Source organism: Onychomys torridus, chromosome 12 (assembly GCF_903995425.1).
Source record: "Onychomys torridus chromosome 12, mOncTor1.1, whole genome shotgun sequence".
In the NCBI taxonomy this organism is placed as follows: Eukaryota; Metazoa; Chordata; class Mammalia; order Rodentia; family Cricetidae; genus Onychomys; species Onychomys torridus.
Genome location: NC_050454.1, coordinates 8,118,915 through 8,145,121, shown reverse-complemented (window position 1 = coordinate 8,145,121; position 26,207 = coordinate 8,118,915). Strand labels below are relative to the sequence as shown.

At 37.9% G+C, this 26,207-nt stretch overlaps 1 protein-coding gene across 3 annotated transcripts in view; it reads right to left on the bottom strand.

The window, feature by feature from the left end:
• Positions 1-26,207, bottom strand: part of Ccdc50 (coiled-coil domain containing 50) — a 66,675-nt gene that overhangs the window by 30,187 nt on the left and 10,281 nt on the right. For 2 of the 3 annotated variants that reach the window (XM_036203615.1, XM_036203613.1), the window contains exons 2-4: positions 5,659-5,721; positions 4,577-4,703; positions 1,744-1,834 (exon numbers count right to left, since the gene is read on the bottom strand). In XM_036203615.1, the coding sequence (XP_036059508.1) occupies positions 1,744-1,834; positions 4,577-4,703; positions 5,659-5,721 (281 nt within the window). Of the gene's footprint in view, positions 1-1,743; positions 1,835-4,576; positions 4,704-5,658; positions 5,722-9,186; positions 9,299-26,207 lie in introns of those variants that run through there. The other variant, XM_036203614.1, reaches the window with a different exon arrangement.

Sequence of the window (26,207 nt, the reverse complement as noted above, 5' to 3'; positions counted from 1 at the left end):
ATTTTGGAGCCTAAGACTGCAGACATAACTGAACAGGTGGACACCAAACAGTTAAAAGCTAATGTGCTAAAATTTAGGCCTGAGCATCCCAACTCTAAAACACACGTTTTATATTGTGCCACAGTACATATAAGTCAGAACTAAATAGGAAAAACAAATTTCTCTTGTATCTTACTATAACTTGGAACCAAGTCACTATTTAAGACTCACTTTCTTGATCTGAAAACTAGAATTAATTACTAACTTGCTTACTTGAACCCACATACTTAACATCAAGTGTTTGACTTTCCTTTCTATCCCATGTTTTCCTGAATTGAGGTAGGGTCAGAGAATATAAGTAGCATTTATAAGAGGTCAATCCATCTGTTAAGTTACAGACAGAAGCTTCCTGTCTATAAAATACAATTACTTACTTCAGCCTGGGTTCATGGCATCCTGCGGTAAGAAAGGTTTCTTGTGATACTAACAGAGTAGATCAGAAATCAACCCTAATTCTTACTTGTAGCTATAATTATCAGATAACCATAATTTATTTCTTCAATAAATAGGTAAATATACTTAGATATATGCACACTCAGTGACACTGAACAAATCTTAAGAAGCAAAGATAGCTCTTTTTTTGTTTTGTTTTGTTTTGTTTTTTGTTTCTGGTTTTTTTTTTTTTTTTTTTTTGAGCTGAGGATCGAACCCAGGGCCTTGCACTTGCTAGGCAAACGCTCTACCACTGAGCTAAATCCCCAACCCAAGATAGCTCTTTGTATGTAAGCTAATTTACCAATGACCCTGATCTATCTAAAAGTTACACATGTAAATTAGCCCAGAACAGTCCCACTGTATGTGATTATTAGCATCACCCCCTGTAGCTATGAAAGATGTTCCTGGATATACAACAAATCAGACTATAAATCTGCCATTAAAATTCACCAATCATTTTCTACAGTGCTATAAGTCTGTACAATGACCGCCAACAGCCTAAGATGTGTGAAAGAAGGTAGACACAGAGTCAGTGCAAATGAAATTCTCAGTATAGAGTATTACAAATAAACAACACAACAGCAAACATGTGCCAATTAAATTCCTCTTCTCACAATCAAACACTATTGTCAACTGTATTCATTGTAATTTTAAAAACAAACTTAAAAAGAAAGGAAGAATCAAATGCATTAGGTAAGTGTTATATATATAACACTGATATAAAGGCCATGAGAATAATGCCAGGTCACAAGAACTGACTCCTCACTGTAGTGTGAGCTGCACTCTAAGCTTGCTCGAAAAAGCTGCAACCCAGGTGCAGAGTTTTAGCAAGCTGAAGAATGCTCCCAGCATTTCACTTAGTTAGAGCCTCAAAATGTGGCCCTGTTTGAGGCCTTTGTGATATAATCATTTAAGGTCATATAGGATACGACAGGGTCCTTGAACCAGTCATAGGCTTCATGCTTATGCCAATGATGATGGAAGCTGATGTGGGCAAAGAAGCTCATGCCAGACTTCCTGCTTTTGAGAGTAAGTTCCTATCCTGTTACGTCATCACGCTGGAGATAACTTCTTTCAGTAGTGCTAGAAAATGAACTCAGATTTCACGGCAAGACTTCTCCAGGAACACAAGCCATCAAGAGGCCATAAACAGTGGTCCACAAAGAACAACACCTAGGCCCTACTGCACTCCAGAGTCCTGCTGCCATCCAGAAAGGCTGCACGGAGCTAAACCTCTCCCATGGATGTAGACCCTCACCAATATCATACCTCATCCTTCTTCTCCTGAAGGCGTCGTCTCTCAGCCTCAATAGTCAGCTTCTCCTGAATTTCCTGAGCAATTTCACAATCATGCTGTTCACTATAAAACAAAGGCAAAGGTGATATAAACAAAGAACACAAGGGAACACTGTTGTTAAGCAGAACCGTTCACTGAATATTCACTGCAAGCTGTTACATGTTTTAATCAATTTGTGTGACAGTGACAAAAAGGACCAATGTCCAACTGAACCAAGGAGAAAGCTGGAACACAAAGTGACTGTGTGTTAAAACTGCCATTTCCTCCAGATATTGTTATGAAAGTTGTATTGCTTCAGGCAACTGGGGCCACTCTACAAGAAGATACAGGGTCTTCCAGAATTCTACAGAAGCTGTATAGCCCAGTAGAGCAATACCCGCCAATATTCAAATACAGAGCACACAGAAAAAGAATGTGTGCAAATTCATGAAAACATCAATAATTTTGTGATCAGCAGTAGTAGTATGATTTCAAAAGTATTGTATAAATAAAACATGATCTGCGTTATTTTTAAATTTAGAAATGAACACTAAAAGTTGTGTTAAAATTTAAAAGGACAGCTGGGCAGTGGTGGCGCACGCCTTTAATCCCAGCACTTGGGAGGCAGAGGCAGGCGGATCTTTGTGAGTTAGAGGCCAGCCAAGCGAGATCCAGGAAAGGTGCAAAGCTACACAAAGAAACCCTGTCTCAAAAAACCAAAAAAAAAAAAAATTTAAAAGGACAAAAAGAGTTTTCATTTTTTAACTGTAAACCATTGGAGACTTCTTTGGAAAATATCAATTTTCTCAATGCTTTGGAATTAGAAACACTGTTGCTATCATAGTTTCTTATTTTTAGTTTTCTGCTTATTTGTTTGATTTTCATATTAGTACATAAAACAAAAATTAAAGCAATACTACTATGGACCCAACATGATGCTTAGTACAGAGGAAACAAAAAAAGTAAGTCTTTTATATATTCAGATGGGAGAAACCAAGGCAATCATTTTCGTAAGAGAAAAGGGACCTTTAGAATAGCACCTTTAAGACATATTCATTTATTTTATGTTTATGTATTGAGTGTCTGCATGTGTGAACAGGCACCACATACATGTCTGGTACCCAAGGAGGCAACAAGACCTCATCAGATCCCTGGAACTGGAGGGTACAGAAGGTAACGTGAGATTGCTCCCAGGGCAGCAAGTTGTCTTAACCACTGAGCCATCTCATCTTGAAGAAGTCTGATTCTCTTAGAAGTAACTATAAAGTATGATCCTAGGTACAGAGTCTTCTTATTTCAGGTTTTAAGAAAAATGGGAGTTTTTACATTCCAAGATGTGATAACTCTGGGGAGTTATCTCTTGTACAAAGTAGCCATCTAGGAAAGATGAACAAAATTATGCTTAGAAATGACTACTTCAAAACAAGCTAGAAAAAATTCAAATTATAATTTGCAGTTCAACTGCTAAATAAATACATCTCCTTTCATTTTCCCTCTAACAACTGAACTTTAAATATTCTTTGAGTCTCAGACATGGTTGTACACTCAATATTCAGAGTCAGCATGTTACATTAGAAAGTGTTGTCAGGAGAACCTTAACCTTCTCTGAAGCAACTGAAACCCAAGTATTCTAACAAACCCAAGGAGATGAAAATCATTTTTGATTATATCACAAAATGTTGGTTTTGAATAATCTTGGAAGTTGGTAATGTATCTGAAAGTAGAAGTGTGTCTATACACACTAAAGTGTATACACACGCAAGGCGGTAAAAAACAAAGGAGTACACAAGCTCACATCAGACTTTGTTTTAAGACATGGCAGCAAAGAATCAATCCCTAAATGAAAAGTCTACAGACCTGACTTCGGTCCGTCATGAGCTATGCCATGACTTCTCATGCCACTGAAGAAGTTATAAAAAAAGGTGATAAGGAACAGGAAGAAGGCAGAAGCACAGTGTGGAAAGAAAGAGGATCAAAATTCCAAAGGTCACATGTGACACAGAAGACATGAAAGGGTAGCTTAGGATTAGCTTCACAACTGCAAAGACTGCTTCTAGGTAGGGCTAATTCTAGCTCAGGCTTAGCTTCACAGCTTCAAAGCATGCTTCTAGGTAGGGCTAGTTCTAGCTCAGTCGGCTAAATATACAGAGCCATGAGGAAGGAGGACTACCTGAGCATAGAGCAGTCCATACTGGTCACCCTCGTTCAGAAGTAGCTAACGGTCCCTATCTGAGTGAAAGGTACCATTAATTAAAAGGTCTGCTGTGCCAGCTAGCCCGACTGCCAGGGAGCAAAGGCTGAAAGCCACTATTTCTAGCTTCCTAGGAGCCCCTATCCTTGGGGTTCTATGAAGAAATGTGGCATTTCTCACATTTAGCACTTATAACCTACAACTCAGTGCTTTCTAGAACACTGTGCTTCTTGAAAAACAAGGCAATCAAAGAAAGATGGAGCAGCAGACATGGCTAAGAAAACTAAAGGAGCCCATGATGGCCCACAAGGAATTGGTGCCTATTGCTCCAGTGCTTTCCCCAAACAAGCTTACAATCAGAAGAGATTATTTTCTTCACAACATGGGTACAAAGACTAAACTGAAAGAGATCAACCAATCAGCTCAAAGTCATAGAGCTAAAAGTGTGCCTGCTGTGACTAACACTTCCCAAAGCATATTTCAATAACAAAAAAATATCCAAAGAAAACTTCTGGACAGCCACCACCCAATTTGTAATCACTGCCAGAAAAGAAAGAGCCAGGAGGGGCCCCTCCTTGCCCCAGCTGCTGGTCCCATAGGCAGGCCTCATATCAACACCATTCCCCAGATCTCACAGGTCTTTGTAGCGCTTCTGGAGCTGAGCCTGGGCTTTCAAGTCTTCCTCTTGGAGCTGCTTAGCCACCTGCAGATCATGCTGGACCAGACGGTTCCGCTGAATGTTTGATGCCAAATGATGCTCAACTAGACAGAACCATTGAAAGAGGAGTTACAATGTGTTGACTGGTTAATAAAAAACTCTTAATTAATTTAAGAAGAACCCTGCCAGATATCCACCACTCCATTTTATGCTTTTAACAGTAGATAAAAGCACTTCAGAAATTACTCCACTTAATAAAAATACCAAAAGGAGTAAGTCACTGCCTTTGATCATGTGACACAAAAGTAGCAATGCCAGGATGTCTACATAGACACTCTAAGCTGGCCACTGTTCTTTCTATTCTTTCTACTAAACTCTCTTGCCATTCCAAGAACTCACAAATCATGAATTCATAAACTGTCATCTAATTGAGTTTTATTTCCCACTAAAAGATTAAATCAGTATTCAGAAAACTTCACCATGTGGGTTTGGGATTACACCTTTGTTGGCAGAGTATATGCCTAGCATGCAGGAAGCCCTGGGTCCTATCCTCAGCATGGCATCAACTGGGTGTGTGGTGTTACATGCCTGTAATGCCAGCACATGGGACACAGAGGCAGGAGGATCAGATTTCTAAGATTACCCTAGACTACATAGGGTGTTTCAGACCAGCCTAGGCTACATGAGACCCTATCTCAAACAACAAACAAATCCACAGCGTGACTTAACATAGACACGACTATTGCCTGTGGAAAATGTCCCTGTTTCTAGTCCAAGGGCAAGCCTCTGACATACTACAGATATATTTACCACCACTGTCTCCCTCCTAAGGGAGGGACTGTGTGTCCTTTTCCTCCAGACAGTAAACACTATTCTTACCCTGACTCACTTCAAAACATGCAGAATTCATTATTTACCCTTCTCATTTGCCAAGACCTATCCTTCAAGGTAGATATGAGGTATACTTACGGACTTTCTCCTTACCTCACAGGAAGAAACCAGCCTCAAGCTGCCACTAAAGAGAAAGCTGCAGACTCATGAATTAGAACTGTTACTCACTCTCTTGTTCCTGCAGGCTATGAGCCAGGGTGTGGTCCTCCAGGACAGCAAAATCTCGACACACTGCAGAAGAGGAAGAACGGAGAACTTATTAGTATTACTGCACTTCTACATGAAAATAATTCTGTGTACTTCAAAACAATTGCAATATTTTGCAGTTTTTTAGGTTAAATAAATCGCAATGCATAAAATGTCTAGTGAAGTATTAATTCATCATTCACAAAAATTCCTAGTGATGGGACTAGAGAAATGACTCAGTGGTTAAGAACAATTATTGCTCTTGCAAAAGAGTTTGGTTTGAATCCCAGCAACCCATATGTCAATTTACAACAGTGGATCCAACCCATTCTTCAGGCTCCACAGGCACCAGGCACCAGGCACCCACGTGCTGCACAAACATAAATGCAGACAGACAAACACTCACACACAGAAAACGAAATGAAGAAATCATAAAATAAAAACCCAAAGTGCCTGCTAAACATGAAGGAAGTGTGCCACAAAACAATGGTTAGCTCTCCTCCCTTGCCTCAGAACCCAAAGGTCTTATAAATTTCCATCCACCTTTCTAGGATACAGTTAAAATAACCAGATTCAACAATGCTTTACACATTGCTGCTAAGGAAAAACTGGTTTCTGGCAGGGTCAAGAGTCACAGCATCTTACTACACCTCACCCTATAGTTCAGAGACCCTCTTTTACAGAGTTGTGCCTATTTCAGTGTGTGTGTGTGTGTGTGTGTGTGTGTGTGTGTGTGTGTGTGTGTGTGTATGGGGGGAATCTCACCTTGTTAGTTTCTCAGGGTTGGAGATCTCTATTCTGAGGATTCATTAATGGCTGTACACATAAGTTAGAATGGAGTCTCTAGTTCTGTGTAAGCCAAGAACTGCTCCCCTATAATCTGCAATCCAAAGACAATGGGAATCCTCGAGACCAGGGATCTGCCCCTAATTTAACAGCCACAGATCATGTGAAAACATGTAGGGGGGTCTTGGAGATGTCAAGATTATTTTGAAATGGTTTCACAGCACAGGAATCATTTCTGCACTATAAACATGTCAAACTGAATATAATTCACTTATCCCTTTTCAAATGTAACTGTTAAACTAGTAAATCCAATTGAAATTTGTGCTCTTCTCTTTAGGCGTATTCTTAGAAAATTCTAATGACTTGAGGCCCAGTTTGAGTCACTCTTTAGCTCACAGAATGAAAGTGCTTTCAAATTATGCTATGTCATGGTCGAGAGAAAGCAGAACTGACCTAGTGTTAGCATCCCAGCTCATTGTAAGGCACACACCACAAAGCTTAATGTACCTACTTCTCAGATTTCCCTTCACGGCTATGTCCACTTTCACTCACCAGGCATTCCCATGTGTTGCAAAATCTTAATGGCAGGGGACTTTGGGGGGGTTATCTCCACACCTTCTCTACACAATGCATGTATACAGAAAAACTAATGGATGCTGATTAAATGCAAACATAATTCTGGGGAAGATGCAGTGAGGGGTGTGACAAGGATAAGAAGGGAAGGGAGATGCCCGATGCATGACAGAGTAAAGGAGTAAATATGAAGAAAGATAACTAACAATAAGGGTCATTTGAGGGGTCATATGGAAACCTACTACTGTAGAAGCTTTTTATAATATACACATATAAGAATAACTATGAATGGAGTCACCAAAGAACAGGGAAGACAATGCTCCAACTAGACATCTCTCACCACTAAGTGAAACCTTCAGTGCCAGGAATGGGTTACATCTAGTTGAGTCAATGACCAAAGGGGAAGGGAAACTGTGATTAGAAGAGTGTATGAAAAATTGACTCATTAAGAAAAAGAATGTAATAATGTATGTACAGCCACTATAAATAAGTGGCAATTCCTCAGAAAAATAAAAATGAACTGTCGTGTAAAGTAGCTATACTACTCGTGTGTATAAAACCAAAGAACTCTAAATTAACATGTAAAGATGAGTGTCAAAGGAAAGTTAAAACTAATTAATAAAAATGAATGCAAAACACAAAATTGCTTCAGATCTCCTCAAGTTCAGTGTTCTGAAGAACAGAAGTCTAGGAATCCCAGCAAGTGGAGTGAGCTGCAAAGACCCTATGGACACTAGCATATGTACTGGCAAGTCCCACAGTAGTCCAGGGGCAATTTCTAAAAGAAATGCATCAAAAAAAAAAATAAAAATAAAACAACCTCTGCTATTTACACCAGACTCCACTAGCCAATCCAACACTGTCCTTTATGGTTTTCTTTTCCTCTTCGTCAATCACTAACTTGTTTCTTCTTATGTTTTCTCATCATTTGTCCCTACAACAGATCTGATAAACAGCTTCACCTCTGAGCTTCAGACCTGCCTGTCTCCCAATTCTCCCTACAGTAATTGTGGGGCTTTCCACACACATAATTACAGAACTACTTCTTACACAAATAGCACCCCATCCATCCTCTTCTTGAAAATCAGTCAGAAAGGAGAAACTATATTTAATTATCAACAACTTAGAAAAGTTGACTATCAATGATTAGAATTCCAGCCCAAAGAAAACAAATGTAAGGTCTTAAAATAGTATTTTTAAAATGTTTTCTTAGTCATTAATAGTAACATATTATGACCACCTCAGTTTTCTACCAAGAAAGGAAAAAAAAACTAGTTTGTATTTTACATAAAATATTTTAAAGTGTTGGTTTAAAAAGCACATTCAAAATATGTTTGTTGCTTGTGAACCAAGTACTCTCTTTAAACTTGTTTTGAGGATGTAACCTTTTTTATTACAGAGCCTAATTCATTGGATTCTCCTACCTTTTGTGTAGACAAAAAGAAGCGTCCCTCAATAGCTAGCTCCTCTACAAGCATGCACAGATATATAAACATATCAAAGTACAAGCAGAAATTCAGTTTCCTTTTCCAACAAATGAACTCATTCTCAAACTTCAGCCAACTATCAAGCATTTAACATCAATTTATTTACAGTGGTAAGAAAAAGTCTTAGTAAGGTTCAAAAGCTTAAAGTAACATTTTGCTAAACTAATTCCACTCAAAAGTTTAATTAAACTATATTCTTTTGGTAAGAACTACCTTTCACTCCAGTGTAGCTACAAAATTAATATACACATAGCAAATATATAGGGATGTGTGTGTGTGTGTGTATGTGTGTATATATATGTGTGTGCGTGTGTATATGTGTGTGCGTGTGTGTGCATGTGTGTGTATGTGTGTTTGCATATATGTGTGTGTATATGTGTGTGCATGTGTGTGTATATGTGTGTATATGTGTGTGTATGTGTGTGCATGTGTGTGTATGTGTGTTTGTATATATGTGTGTGTATATGTGTGTGTGTGTGTGTGCATGCACACACGCTAATCAACCTATCCAACACAAGCCAGCAGCACTGCCACATACAAATGCCTAGACTACTAATGCGTTCACTAGAGACTATTTCCTTCAACTCCCCTTTTATGAAATGGTCAAATTTTATGTACTGTCCTTCTTCATGTGAATATTATTAACATCAGATGGAATACTCACTGATTCCTCTGAGAGAGGGTTTGGCATTGTGTCTGCTTTCATTCACACAATGAGGATATTCCAAACATATTCTGGAGAATGTGTGACAGTCACAGTTGACATCTGTAAGACTTGCCTGCTTATGTCTCCTAATCATCTAAATATCAAGATTTATCAACATGCTCTTTTGATTTATGAAGAAACTGAAACAAAAAGAAGTAGCGTGAGCAAGATTCCCCAGCAAACAAACAAACATTATTAATTAAATTCACCTCTTCTGGTCTCAAATATTAGTGTGCTAAAATTTGAACTGAGATAAATAATATGCATTTCAGAATGTCATAAAGGAGTGGTAGTATTAAATGCTTGTTAGAATAATACACATGTATGTGTGGTTTTGAAATGAAGAAGGAAATTAAATTTCAGGAAAGATGGTATGTATATGTACTCATACAGTGCCCCCAGAAGAACCAATGGGAGGTAATTTACTTTCCCACAGTCTTTACTTAGAATAGGCTTCTACCACCAGTGAGACTCCGCCTCAATTAATTCACTCTGGAAAAGCTGTAACGTTAAGGCATCTGCCATGCTTGTTAGAAGACCAACAGCAGAAAGAACACTGTAGTCATTTTTTATTTGAACAGGAAAATTTCCCTTATGGGACCTTACAATCTCAGCCCCCTCCATTCTGGTTCTCCATTTCACATCAAAGAATCTCCCCTCAAAGGAGAGATTGTACTAAAGAATTTTAAACTAATATATCTAAGACAGCAGTTTTCAACCTGTGGATGGAACAACCCTTTCACAGAGGTCGCCTAACATCACTGTCAAACACAGATATTTACACTGAGTCACAATAGGAGCAAAATTACAGTTATGAAGTAGTGATGAAAATAATTTTATGGTTGGGGGTGATGAGGAACTGTATTAAAGGGTCACAGCATTAGGAAGGTTGAAAAACACTGGTCTAAGATATATATCACATGTGTATGTATATATGTATGTACATACACACACACACACACACACACACACACACACACACACACACACACGCGCGCGCATCACCAACACCAACCCAACCATCACCTGAACAACCACTGGCTGAAACAGAAGACAGAGACCTTCAGCCACTGCTCTCTTCACCATTTGGCCAATTTTGAACCTCAAAATAGCAAATAAAACTCTGGATAATTGGTTTCTCTGACAAATGACAAGAGAAAGCTGAAAACAAAGAAATGTCTAAGTGATATTTGAGCAATTACTGTGCTGTGGAATGGAGGGTGATTGAAGTCATTGATTCTCTCTTTTAGTGGCCCTTCACATAAAACTAAACAATTCAAACTGCATCAGGCTAGAAAAAGAGGAGTAATTTTGGCAGGTGCTGAACAGATGAAATGTACAAGTGCTCCATCTTCCATTATTTGTCCCAGGTCAAAAGAACAAAGTCAGGGATACTGTTTCTCTGACCAACTCTACAAATCCCATTCTTAACAATATTGTTCCACCTGCCTGGGAAATAGATGATCCTTCCTAGCCAAGATCCACAATATAATGTGTGTGTGTGTGTGTGTGTGTGTGTGTGTGTGTGTGTCTGTGTGTGTGTATATAATTCAATCACATCTATCCATAATTCAGTCACACATGATCCTGAGTATGTTGTGGGATATTTGTGCACTGTGTGAAGATATGCTGCTGTGATTTGCTGTGGGATGTTCTGTATGTCAAATGTGTTGCTCTGATTGGTTAAAATAAATAAAATTCTGATTGGCCAGTAGCCAGGCAGGAAGTATAGGTGGGACAAGCAGAGAAGAGAATTCAGGGAACAGGCTGAGGGGAGAGAGAGACACTGCCAGCCTCTGCCATGACAAGAAAGATGTAAGGTACTGGTAAGCCACGAGCCATGTGGCAAAGTATAGATTAATAAAAATGGGTTAATTTAAGATAAAAGGAGTAGGTAACAAGAAGCCTGCCACAGCCATACAGTTTGTAAACAATATAAGTCTCTGTAAGCTTACTTGGTTGGGTCTGAGCGACTGTGGGACTGGCAGATAAGAGAGATTTGTCTTGACTGTAGGCCAGGCAGGAAAACTCTACCTACAGTGATTGGTTTTAATAAAGAGCCAAACAGCCAATAGCTAAGCAGGAGGTACAGGTGGGACTTCCAGGCAGAGAAAGAGGAAATAGGAGGTGAATCAAGGAGCAAGAAAGATAACAAGACATGGAGGGAGTCGGACATACAGAAAGAAAGGCAAAAAGCCACATGGTAAAATGCAGATTTATAGACATGGGTTAATTTAAGTTATAAGAGCTAGTTAGGAGCAAGCCTAAACTGTAGGCTGAGCTTTCATAATTAGTAAGTCTTCATCTCATTATTTGTGAGCTGGTGCTCAAAGAAAAATCTGTCTACGTTACTATGTCATCATACTCCACTGAACTACTCAAAAAGCACAAAAAGACTTCTAAAATTTCTTTGTAAAACTACAACCTTTTATTTCTGTATACTTCTGTATACTGAAGGATAAAGTAATATTAACCAATAGTAAAACTAAGGATACTGGTGTTGGAGAGGTGGTTCGGTGGTTAAAGAGGGCTTATCGCTCTTGTATAAGACACAGGTTCCATTCCCAGTAAGCATGGAAGCTCACAACTGTCTTTAAGTCCTGCATATCTATCAACACTTCTTCAAGCAACAGGAAATTCTGTCATCCCAAATTCAGTATACTGTATGTGACAGAATCCTAGGACATCTAGAAAGATGGTCTACTCAGTGATCCACTCTTGGTCTCCTTGGACCATAATAAAACATACCACTGCATGTATTTAAAAAAATGGTAAACATGATGTTCCAAGATCATGAAATAGTGACACTGCCCAAATGTAGAACCGTGTGTGTGTGTGTGTGTGTGTGTGTGTGTGTGTGTGTGTGTGTATGTAAGTCCGTTAAGGCAAGCAGCAAGACTTAGGATATAGGTGGCACACTGAAGCAAAGATTGTAAAATGTGATAAGATAGTGATAGGAAATTGCAGAACTTGGGACCAGTTTCTTGAGTCACTGGTTTGAAAATTTATCTATCCTATGACCTCAGAAGTTGCTGGTTGCCAAATATGCTTAAAGCTAGAAAATATCAGTAAAGCGAATGGAAAACAAAAACAAGTCAAAGTTCACAAGACAAAAAGAGAAAGGAAAAGTAACAAAATCTTAAAGAAATCTAGTAATAAAAAGATACTTCACAGGTAATAGTCTTGCAATAAGGACAATAGACAGATAACGACTTAGTACTCAAAGGTTCCATACCAGTATCCTCCGCAAGGTCTTTCCAAATATATATGTAACTGGGAGTTCCCATCTCAGTGAGAGCACCAGTGCATCAATTATCAGAAACCTTTAATCCCGAGAAAATGTCAAGAATAAAGGTATTGAATGATGGAACACATTGCAGTATTCAGAAAAACCAAATTAATTAAGGGACTATTCTATTACTAATCTCAATTCTTTGATTCTATTCTGATTCTTTAAACTTTTCTTAAAGTATGAATTTTATATCAAAATTTACTATATATAAATATTTTTTTAAACTTTGTTAAGATAATAATGGTTATATAGAGTACTAATTAATTCTAGAGAAAAGGCTTTGATTAGCTGCCTATACATGTCTTTGTGTTCGAGTCTCTTTTCAGTTTTCTGCAGGAAATCACGGCCAGGCCTAACTTCAACTGAAATCTCCAGGAAGAAGATGGGGCTCCACAACGACAATTCCACATGGAAAATAATATCACTAAGCTGACAAACATCATCTACAGCTCAGCTTCGGACTACAAAGTGCTTAGAGCAATTCTGAGATGGCTAGCTGAGATGATCCAGTTTCAAAGACTACTTGAATAAGGACTTGAGATAAACCCTGAACTTTGGCATTATGGATAACAAAGAATATAGTTACCTTTCCTAGAATTTGTCAATTAACCCAAAATTTTTCTTTTCAGAATAAAGATAACTTCGCCCATACCCAGCAGGAAGCAATTTTAAGAATACGACGCCCACATTCCCAAAGGGGTAATGTGGGGTGGGTGGTTTTTTGGTCTTTTTATGGGTATTGGGTCTGGGATAGTTTTCATTGTTTAGGAGGGTTGGTTACAAGTTGTTGTTAAGGGTTAGGAAAAGGGCTAGGCAAAAGGTGCTTTTTTAAGAAAAAAAAGAAAAAAAGAAAAAGACAATTACTAGTTTTAAATACTTTACATTGGATTGGATTGTTTTATATTGTATACAAATTATTATTATTATTATTGAGATTGAGATTGTTAGAATATACCATACACATATTTCTAATCTTGCTCGAGATATTGTATTTATACCATTCATTTAACAATGTAATGCAATTTGCTAATCCTTGAATGTTAGTATTACCAACTATTAGGATATATAGAAATGAAAGTTAGTGGTTAGACATTACAATTGAACTTGTAGTCATATTAGGTGTGTTTTCAAGATCAAACAGATATATTTTAGATAGACAGGTCATCTTCAAACCCTTCAGAGATCTACAGAATATGGCATTTTAAATGTTTTAATAACTTAGGAATTTTTCTTTTTTGCTATGACTATGAGACATGTTGGCTCCTGGCAGTACCAATCTACTTCAGAGAAAATATGGGCATTGAAGAAACTGCATATGGAGTTAACTTTCATTGTGGCAAAAGTTAGCCACTGGACAACAAAGTATCCTCGAATCAACTGCTGACAGACAGGACACGAAACCAAGGACTACCAATTCTTGCCAAAACAAGTGTGGTTGTGGCTTTAACAAAAGGCATCTTCTGAAGCCAGGACAATATGGCACCATCCCTGAAGTGAGTGGCCTTTGCAATCTGTAAAAGGTACCATGCCCTTTTCTTCGAAGGCAGCTGAACAGGGAGTGGGCCAATGGCTTCTGATGTGCAATGGAACAGCAGATGAAACGGTTATTCTTGAAGAATAACTAAGCTCACCCCTCTCAATAGTAGACTGGCGTTTAATAGAGGGATGTGGAGAAGAACAGGATGCCGAGATGAAGCCACATATACACAGCCAAGAAGAATGGGCAGCTGAATTGAAAAAACATCAATAATTTCCAGAATTTAAAATCCTGAATCATGACATGACACTAATGGAATTCAGGTGTTTCTGGTACATGGACTGCTCTCACCAAATGTGAGGTCAAACTGTTGGCCTTGTATACATCCTAGTTCACAAATGAGTCTGTCAGATACGCTAAGCCTATAGGCTGAAGATGATGCCCCAACACTGTGGAGAAACCTCGGGTGACTGGCCAGGCAGCTGGCTGTTTCTGTCAACTCACATTTTTTTTTTTTTTTGGAAGCTGCTTGCATGCACTTCCTGTTTTTATTTTTTATTAGGTAGTATTATTTCCTTCTTGGGTCTCTGAGGGAGTTGAAGATCAGTTAATTATAGTTTTTATTATTGTTAAGGATTTCAGAAAAACTCACTGAGAGTTGTAAGTGTATAAATTTGAAAGACGTTATAAGACAGTTCCGTTAGCAATATAAGTTCGGATAGAAAGTAAATCAGGTACATTTTGGACTTACCAAAATAGGATAGATAATGGAATTATTTTTCTCTGAATTTGTCAAATGCAAATGGACTAGACATTGTTTAGGTATTTATTGTTTGTATATATGGTATATATAGTTCTTGTACTTTTGTATATAGTTTTTCTTATATTAGTTATAACTTTTTCCTTTTTATTAAAATAGAAAAGGGGAAATATAGTGATGTTTTATTTGTATTGAAATGTGATTTTATTTGTATGTTAATAAAGTTGCCTTGAGGTCAGAGCAAGCCAGAGAAGAAGCAGGGCAGTTGTGGTGCACGCCTTTAATCCCAGCACTTGGGAGGCAGAGCTAGGCAGATCTCTGTGTGTTCAAGGACACAGGCAGCAAGGCAGACACACGCCTTTAATCTCAATACTAACCATAGAAGATCTGGAGGTCTGTACAGACAGGCAGTGATGAGGAGGTCATGTGGCTGGGTTTACAACCAATGAGAAAACAGAACAGAAAGTCTTTAAATAGGCAGGACACACAGAAGTAGTTCTCTTGCGGAGAGGAAGGACAGCAGAAGCAGTGAAGGGTAAGGTTTTCAGCTCTTGCTCTGACCTTGTGGTTTTTAACTCTGCAATTGGTTCTGTGTTTTTTATTTAACAAGATGGTTACATCTACAAGTATCCTCCACAAGGTCTTTCCAAATATATATGTAACTGGGAGTTCCCATCTCAGTGAGAGCACCAGTGCATCAGTTATCAGAAACCTTTAATCCCGAGAAAATGTCAAGAATAAAGGTAATGAATGACGGAACACATTGCAGTATTTTTAAATTCAGTCACTATTCACAAAAAAAAAAAAAAAAAAAGGTGAATAACTTACCACCTCAACCAAATTTTAATTAACAGTAATAATCACAAAAGGTTTCAGTAATTGTCAAATCCAGGCTTTTCCTGTTCAATCCAAGCAATCATTTCTATTCCTCTTAAATACTTCTGTTGCATGAAGCCTTCTTCCTCTCAAACCAATCCGTTAAGTAACTAAGTAAAACGGTCTTCAGAAAAACACGATCCTCTGGCCTGCAGCAGGTATCCTGTATAGTGGGGTCTCAGTTTCAGCCCAAAGGCATCCACATTCCCTAAAGCATGCAACAAAACCGCCCTGGCACAATGAATTACAGCTTATTCTCCACACAGATGTCTATTACTGTATCTTATAAGAGGCTAATGCACAGGCCAAGTATTTTTTCTCTGTGGTACAAACAGAGTCCAACAGTGATCTTGGGGAGCCTTATAGAATACTCTTGACTACAACAGGAATGTCTGACTTTTCAACAAGTAGAATTTTTAGAACATTCCAGAAAGGGGAAGCATAAAAATCTTAGTAATATACTGTAGCATTACAATGTAACTGAAATTCCTTTCCTTTTGGGACATTTCTATTTACCAATTATTTTCCATAAAGAGTATACCTATAATCCTTTCAAATCATTTTGTAATAAAATGTTTTATAGACATATAATAAGATGTGTTTTAATGTAATTTAAATATCTAAATGTAAGGCATCAAATAGGAAAAAAAATCAAGCTCATCAGGTTTTATTGATTCAACATATACTATTCCATTAGAGCTTTTGTGTTTTATAAAAAAACACAAATAAATAAAATTTACATAAATTTTTCTGATTGTTTCTGAAGCAGCAAAGGTAAAATATTAAGAGTAGTTCATTCTTATCACCAGAAAAGAAAATTAAAGCTAGTTCTTCACTTGGAAAAACTGTTTATTAGCATAAAATATGTAAGTAAATTCATGTTAGAACTTAAATTATAAAATGGAAAGATAATATGTATTAGTTTAAACATGTGCACACATGCAAAGACACATCCACACACAGACACACAAAACATAGACATACATAGATACACACAAGACACACACACATGCATGCATGCACGCACTAAGCACACACACACAGAAGCACACAGAAACACATACACCGCACACAAGGCTAAGAATAGGAGAGATCTTTTTAAAGTTAAACAATTTATCTAATCCAAACATTTTCACTATTATGCAATTTATCAAAGTAAATTTCTGAGTCACTGTTTTGGGATTTTCTTCCCTCCAAATTCAAAGCTAAGTGTAAAAGCAGTAACTTCAACCACTTACTTGGCAAGCAGGGCTATAGCTAACCACAGACGCAGCAGATTATAGGCCAGCAGTTCTGAAAATGCTGAGATGATACAAGTCATCAAATCAGAAGTACTACTTGAATATCTCAAGCCTTCTACTTCATTATCAAGACCACAGAGAAAATGGGTAAGGAACTAAAGGAGAAAAACGCTGAGTCAGGAATTCCAGCTGCTGGAAAACGGCTGGGGCTCACAGCAAAGAAAACAGGGGGTGAAGAGTTGTTACTCCTACTAGTAACACTTTTGAGAGACGACTTTCCAAAGGAAATTGCCCTTATGAGTTTAGAAAACACAACTCCATCAACTTCCTTTGTTGCAGAAATGAACCTAAGCAAGCTACATTTCAGATCCTGTCTATTCTCTGAAAATGCGGACACACGGACTGAAAGAACTACTGAGACTCCAGTCACAGCTGCATGTGCTTTCTCTGGGGAGAACACCCACAGTCTGAGATGAGTTCAATCAGAAGATCACCAAAGTGAGGGCTGAGCTCTGCCTTCTTTTGGTCCATCCAGTAGTCACAGGGCTCCTTCAACACTGCGGTGATGTGCAGTCTACAGGGCCCAACATGGGGCAGACAGTATCAGGTGACACTCATGTGAAGACCAAAGGCTGAAAGGCTCCACTGAAGTACAATTTATCTCTGACCTTGGGACACAATACTGGCTCACACTGTACTAGTCACATGGATCTATTTCAGCCTCAGTTAATTATGATCAAAATTTTAAAACTGAGTTCTCAGTTCCATGAACCATGCTTCCAGTAGTAAACTGTTAGCTGGGACTGGTGGAACTAAATAGCTATATATAGTATATGCTACATACCATATATAGAATAATTTCATTATCAAATAAGTTTTCTTGTGTGAACAGTGTTCTAGATAATAATTAGATCTGGACAGATGGGACAGTACTCATCTGGATAAATGGATCACTCGAATCTGGATTAGGCTCCACAACATAAACGTCTAAAACCAATACCACCTTTAAGTGTACATATGTGCAGATATGTGTGAGTACATGTGTATCCAGGTACATGTGGGAGTACACCTGTTTTAATCAATATTTCTTTTTCTAAGCATTTTGCAATTATAAGCAATCAGGGTTCTTGAGCACATTGCTGCTCTTATGTTAGCCACCAACTTAGCTCCAGATTCTTGTATCCTGAGATCGCTCCTGTCTCATGGCCCTTAGCTTGGCAGTGGATGATAGTTTTGCCTTCAGAAGGGTAAAAAGGAAAAGAGTCCTTCTATATTTATGAGGCAACCACTGTGCACATACAACCACAAAGCTAAAGTTAAAGTAAATAATGCCCAAACAGGAAAGGGAGCTTAATGGTTAATGGAGCTCACTCAGCAAGGCTCTCAGGCTGCTCCAATCAAGACATACCCAAGGACCTTGAAATTCTGTATGCAATTATATTTTATATGGTTGATCTACTTTGTAACAATCTAGGAATATCTGAACTTAAAATAACTAAATAATTCTATCATAAAAATTACTAAAATAGCAGCATCTCTGCTTTAAAATGTTCATTATTTTCAGATCAACATAAAATTTCCTAACCATCCTTATAAAGATGCAGCTCTCACACATTCCCATAGTATACTGTACAACACTGGTTCTATGAGGCACTCAATGAATACACAATGCACAAAGAAGCAGAAAGGGCTAACCAAGACTGGCTCTGTGATTCTCTAACTGAATATTCTAGTAACACATAAGTGTAAACACAAGTTTGTTTATTTGTAATATGAGAGAAGTAACCATCAGTAAGTATTTAAGCAGTACAGAGCATCATTATTTCAAAGGTATTCATTCTGATAGAAACAGTCACAATGTCTAAAAAATAAGACTATTTTTAGCTCTAGGGCATCCTCAAAAGAGTATGCCATTATATAATCGGTAACATGCAAAAGATTTTTTAAAGCATTTTTCCTCTAAAATCATCCAGATAATAAGAATCTATTTATCCTACTTTGAGTTTATGGATCTTGAAAGAAACCCCACCCATCTGTCTCCCTCTCCGAGTAGCATTTCTCTGGCACTTTGATGGCCTCTTGTGGTTTGGCAACTAGTTCTCTGTTTGCCTTAGCCTAGAAAGAAAAGCCACTCATCTCCTGAAACCTCTGTAGAATAAACCCAGCGGTGCTCATTAAAACCCAAAAGATCACATCCAACCCAACTTACCAGAGCAGGGGAAAAACCCTATTGGGTAGTGGCTTCATCGAACAAGAGAGTTCCCTTAAGTACTAGCTCCTACGAGATTATTTTTTTATCCTGAGCCAGACTGTATACTCTCAACTTCTCTTCTGGAAGTATGTATTTGGTAACATCCTTTCCCCTATTATCATTAATAAATTAATTTCAGTAAAAATAAATGACCAATATTAAAAACTTCCACCTTAGTACAGCTATAGATGATAAGATAAACAAACAAAGTAAAATATCCCTAAAAAAGTTTCCCATCAACTGTAAAACTCACATTTGCATTCTGGTAACTTTCAGAATCTACACAAGTTTCCAGTAACTTTGAAATACATAAAATAAAAATTAGGTCAGAAACACATGAGCAAGTCTTAAGATTTCCATAAGTTCATGCTGACATATCATCATATCTCAGAAATAGGTCATATTCATGGATAAGAAATGTACCTGGAAGATACCCTAAGACTGACACCAACTCAGTCTCACAATGATGTAGGTATCCACACAGATTAGAACTACGTTTCTAGCTGCCAGACAAGGAGACTTACTTTAAAGTTATATATTCTACTCCAGAAATAAAGTCTATATAGGGACCCTGCAGTAATTACAAAGAAGAAACTAGCCTGTGTTTCCCAGTATGACCATAACACTGCAATTCAAAAAAACGAGGGAATGCACAAAGCTCTTTAGAAAGGATTATGTAAACTGAGTGCAGTTCAGTTTTTATTTTTGTTCATAATTTTGTTTATTTCTTGAGGAAGGAAACATTATTCATCTTACTGGTATTCAAATTACTATGACTATATAAAAATTAACTTATTTTTATGTGTATGGGTATATTGCTTCTAATATGTATACAATACATTTATACTGTGCCTAAGTAGGCCATGAGGACTTTGGCTCCCCTGGACTGAAGGTGGAGATAGTTCTGGCTTCCATTCCATGTGGGTGAGAAGAATCCTACCTAGGTTCTCTGAAAGAGTACCTAGCTTTCTTAACTGCTAAGCTATCTCTCCAGCCCCACATGTGGAGTCTTGGTAGCTTTCTTTTTTTAACAAAAGCTGAAAAGTCAGCTATTACTATGAAGGGAGAAAGCAAAACTCCCAGAGATAGAATTCAGTAAGGATGCTAAGATCCAAGGTAAACAGCACACTGAGTAGCAACATGGATATGTTGCAAGTTTTGTTTATTATTTCACAGAACTATTTCCAAGGAAGACAAAACATCAGCTTTGGAGCTACATGGATCAGGATTCACATATTACTTACTCATCAACTAAAAACCTTAAGCAAATCTTTTAATCATTTTGTTTCTCATTTGGGAAATATAGTTGAGTTGGCACTAAGTTCTAGGAACCAGGAATCTGGGGCATTATTGAACAGTACAACTCCACATAAAATGGCAATAAAATGAATATTTCCATCCGCTAAAAGGATTCTGATAAATATTTGCACAGGTATTTACTCTGATTTAAGCATTATGTTATATATCCACATATCCAACACCAGGATATAAGTATGTATAATTATTTATCTTTATACACACAAAATATTTTCTTTAAAATGGGGGCATTTTATTAAAATAAAATAAATTATGCCATAGGAAAGGTAAAGTAAATATTTGCCATTTAACAAGAAGTAATTCAATAAAGCCTATTATTGGTGTTGGAGTCATCAAAGTTAATAATGTCTTATAATTAGTTCTTTTCTATTAAGTATCTCTTCTAGACAGGTCTTATTAACTCACTGGTGACTCAGATCTAGGCTTCTACACTGGACTGCAGTCACTCTGGGCCTTTAATAATCTGCAGAAATGCTCCCAACTGCTGTGCCATCTCTCCAGCTCCAGGGATGGATGCTTGATAGTTCTTTATTTTCAATGAAGGCTGGACACTCAGATATGACTATGAGGGGACAGAAGCAGAACCTCTTTGTAACTAACATCCTACAGAATGACAGCACATGTCCAAAACAGAGTAAGTGTAAGTTAAGGGGAAACTAGAATGTCTAAAATGTTTGATTAGTTTCACCATTCCAAATTTTCACAAACACCTAAGATTAGCAATGTAATGAAAACCATGAAATCTATTAACAATCTATGACAATCACAGTTATAGTTGTGAAACAGAACAATCATCAAAGCATCACAATTAAAACAAATTACAATTGCATACTGAGAAGTACAGCTATTCAAAATCCAAGTAACACATTGAAATGTACAGGAAAAAGTTTCGTGTAACTAAAACTAGACGAATTTTCCTAATTTCTGTACTTTGAATTGCCTTATAATGGAAACTTTCCACATAATCTATATACCATTTTGGTATCTTTAACTGTAGGAAACATGATATTGTTTAGCCAATATGCAGAAATAAAATGACCTTACTGTAACACATAGGTACATCTGCTCCTAGAAAACATTCAGAGTTTTAGTCTAAGTTCTGGCAGCTGAACAACAGTGAATTCTGACAGGTTCCTTCTTACTTAAGAGCCTGAGCTGTGGAGGGAAGTCTACAGTAGCCCCATGAACTCCTCCAAGAGACAGAGTGGAAGGAAACAAAGTTATTCGATATAATGATACAAATCTGTCCACTGCAGCCTACATGAAGACTGCCCACATAAACTAACCGAGGTGCTAACCTTGTCCTGCATCAAATAACTGTTTCCACACTGCTGCTGTAAGCTATTTCTAGTAAGCAAAGCAAGAAATATTTGCTTTTATTCATCAGTGAAAGCTCAAATAACCTTCCGTTGGTAAGCTTTTCCTGTTCTAACCAGCAATCCTCACAAAGCATTCACTATCAGGGTAAAGGGAAACCGTATTATCAGTCATCAACTGTCTGGTGACTACAAATGCAGACTTTTTGCTAAAAGGCTTCCTGGGTCTGGATGCTCAGTTACACTACAGGGTTTCTATTGCGATGAACACCATCACCAAACGTAAGTGAGGAGGAAAGAGTTTATTTCTTCTTAAAAATTCTCAAGTCACACACAGTCCATCACTAAAGGAAGTCAGGACAGGAACCTGGAGGCAGAAAGCAATGCAGAGGCCATAGAGGATTGTTGTTTACTGCTTTATTCCTAATGGTCTGCTCAACCTGCCATATTATGTGGGCTGGTCCTTCTCCACATATCAATCACTAATTTAAAAAATGCAGTATAGGCTTGCCCACAGACCAATCTGGTGAAGGTATTTTCTTTTTTTCCTTCTTTTTCTTTTTGGGTTTTTAGAGACAAGGTTTCTCTGTATAGCCTAGGTTGCTTTGGAATCTGCTCTGTAGACCAGCATGACTTAGAACTAAGAGATCTCACTGCCTCTGCCTTCTGAATGCTGGGATTAAAAGCGCTTGCTAACAGCCTGGCAGGTGGGGGCATTTTCTCAGTTGAAGCTCCCTCTTCCTCAAAGACTCTAATTTGTGTCAAATTAGCCAGCTGCCTGCATCTTGAACAGAAAAGGACTATCTACATCTTTAACAGAAAGACAAGATGTCCACATACTTTTCTGATGCAGAGAATAGACTTCACTTTTATTGCTCTAGAGGGTGGCTGTGTCCAGGTCCGTGTGTGTGTGTGTGTGTGTGTGTGTGTGTGTGTGTGTGTACATGTGTGAGTATTATAGGTATTTTTGTTTTGTTCTGTTTTATGTATTGGAGCCAAATCAAAAGCTCTACTACTAAACTACACTGTCATTGGTTACATAAAAGATAAGAATTATTTGGAGGAAGGGCTGATAGATAGATCAGCAGTACAGTGTTTGCCTAGCATTTCCAGAGGCCCATGGTTCAATGCCCTCCCTGCACCAAAAATAAATAAATATTATTTAGGGACTTAAAAAGGCTTATATCTCTCCTTAGAAATAGAAATTTTTTCCAGGTAAGATAGTAGAGTAGAAGCCATGTCAGAATGAGTGGCTGATTATTGTTAGGAAACAAGGGGAACAGGAGTATTTTCTCTCCACCAGCTGCTTCTCTAGCACCAGAATCCATTTGATCAATGCGCCACCAACAAAGTTTCTCTGCCACCAGACCCAAAACTGTCCTCTACCAAGGGACCCTACTTGTTGCTGGGACTGCATGCACCAAATACATCAGACTCACAGGTGCAGAATCTGGCAACTCAGGCTGGCAATTAACTGCACACTGGGTACAAGAGCTCTTCCATGCAATCCACCAAGCAGTGCAGTGTCCCCCTTCACAGAATGGGTCTACAGTGACTGCTGCCAGAGTCATCACAGTGCCTCAACAAGGGTAACAAACCCTGGGAAGTAGACACATGCTCTCCACAATTCTTTAGGCACCACACAGCGGTCCTGGCTGATGGCCCTGCTGTCGTTAATCTGCTGTCTCGAGCTCACAGTTGTTTGTGCCAAGGAGTTCCATGTGAAAACTCTACACAGAAAAGGAGCTAGAAACCCAAAAGAGACAAGTATAGGACTGGCAAAAACAAATTTGCCCAGGGTGAAATTTTGACCACAAGACAAAAGGAATCCATGCTTCTCAGCAATCCATCAAACTTTCTCTAAAGCACATCATATATGGGACAAAGCAAAGTCTCTACAAATCAATAAAAACTGAAGTAACATCATGTATTCTATTTGACCACTGTGAGATGTAACTAGGAACCAACAGCAAGAGAAACTACAGCAACTATACAATCATGGAAACTAAACAACACACTATGGAAAGATGAAATGTACACTGAGGAATCAAGAAAGAAATGTTAAAAATTCCTAGGATTAAATAACCTGATAATGAATCTTAAGCCATTAGAATAACAAAAACAAACCAATCCCAAAAGCAGTAGACAGGTAGAAATAATGAAGATAAGGTTAGAAATTCATGAAATAGAAATGAAATAAACAATAAGAATAAACAGATCAGAGCTGGTTCTTTGAAAAGATAAATACTGACAAACCCTTGCACACATCAACCAAAAGAAAGACAGAGAAGGCATAAGCTGGTAAAATCAGGAAAGAAACAGGAGAAATTAAAAGACAACAAATTTTTTTAAAAAATCATGATGACATCCCTTAAAACTTTACATTTCAACTATACCAAAAAATGTTAAAGAAATGGGAGGAGATCTACAAAAACTAAACCAGGATGAAGTAAATCGTGAAAAGATTTATGCGAGCAATGAGGTAAGAGCAGCAATTAAGATCTCCCTACACACAAAGTAAGACCTAGATTAATTCAGTAGAGAAGTCTACTAAAATCTCCTACCATACAAAGTCAGATCTAGATTAATTCAGTACAGAAGTCTACTAAAATCTCCTACCACACAAAGTCAAGTCTAGATTAATTCAGTACAGAAGTCTATCAGACCGTCGAGGAAGAACTAACATCAACACTCCAAACTTTATTCTGTAAAATGGCAATGGGAGGCACACTTCCAAGCCTTTGACAAAGCCAATATCAGCCAATACCAACCCACGTAAAGACATATCCGAAACAGTTGTAACATAATCTCCCTAATCAACAAAGATGCAAAACTGACAACAAAATGCTTGTAAAGGAAATTCAAGTACACATCCAAAAGACCAAGTTAGGGACATGGGTGTAACTCACATATATATATATATTAAGGACAGAAATCATCACATTGGTACAATAAAACATCCACTTATGATAAAAGAAAATCCTGGGGAAGACTAGGAACACAAGAATCACATCTAAACACAATGAAGGCTTTATACCATAAACTTAGGACTACTATCACGTGTAATTGCAAAAATCAAAGCATTCCCACTGAGATCAGGGACAAGACAAAGGGTCCACTCTATTCACTAAAGCACATGGATTCCCAGCTACAGGAATAAAATGAGAAGAAATAAAAGGGATTAGATATAGAGGAGGAGGAGGAAGTCAAAGTATCCCTTTGCAGATAATACTATTCTGTACATGAGAGATCCCAAGGTCCCCAAAGCAACTCTAGAACTGATAAATACTTTCAGTAAAATGACCAGCTACAAAACTAACAAACCAAAGGCAAAATCACTGAGAAAGATTCAAGGAAATAATCCCATTCACAATACCCTAAATAAAGTAAAAGACCTTGGGATAAACATAACAAGGAAATGAAAGACCTATGAAATAAAAACTTTAAAATGTAAAGAAAATACAAGATTATGGATTGGTAGAATATTGTGAAAAGCAAACTACAGATTCCACGTAAATCCATCAAAATTCCAATTACAACTCTTCACAGAAATAAAAAACAAAACAAACAAAAACAATCTTACATCCATAGGGAAGCAATAACCATCCAGGAGAGCCAAAAGTGTCCTGAGCAATACAGCACTGCTGGAGGAGTCTGCATCCCCGTTTTCAAGCTATACTACTACAGTAGTAAAAACAGCATGGCACAGCCACAATCCAGACATACAGATCAAAGGACCAGATAGAAAAACACACACCTACAGCCATTTTTCATCAAAGATACCAAAGATACACATTGAAGAAGACAGCTCCTTCAACAAATGATGCACGGAAAACTGAGTAGCTACATGTAGATGAAGGAAACTTGATCCTCATCTCTCACCCTGCAAGAAGATGAATACACATTGGTCACTCAACTCTAATGATGTCTGCCCCTGCATAAACATGAGTGCAGAACAAATTTGACTCTTATTATAAGGGGAGAGACCACTGAGGGGAGGGCCTCTCAGTTAAGAGATTGGGCAGAAGACCCAAATTCAGCTCCAGGCACCATCAGAATGCTCATAAGCACCTATAACTCCAGCTCCAGAATTACCTTAGGCCTCTGACCTCCACAGAACCTGTATTCATGTAAACACACCCACACACTGACACACATATATACAGAGAACCAAAAGTAGTCAAAATAATTCTTAAAAGGAAACACGTTTAAAAAGGAAGAGGGGAAATGAGGAGAAGCAGTTGGGAGGTATGTGATAGGGAAGAGGGTCTGAAAAGAGCTGAGTGGGAGGGAGTGAATAAGATCAAAATACACTGTATTCAGACAAGGAATTCCCAAGGATACACTTATAACATTTGCGTTTCTAAAGGAGTGCTAAGTTCTCTTTTGACACTTAAACTAAATGAGATCATTCTAAAATAAGCACAAATTAAACATAACTGAAGCAAA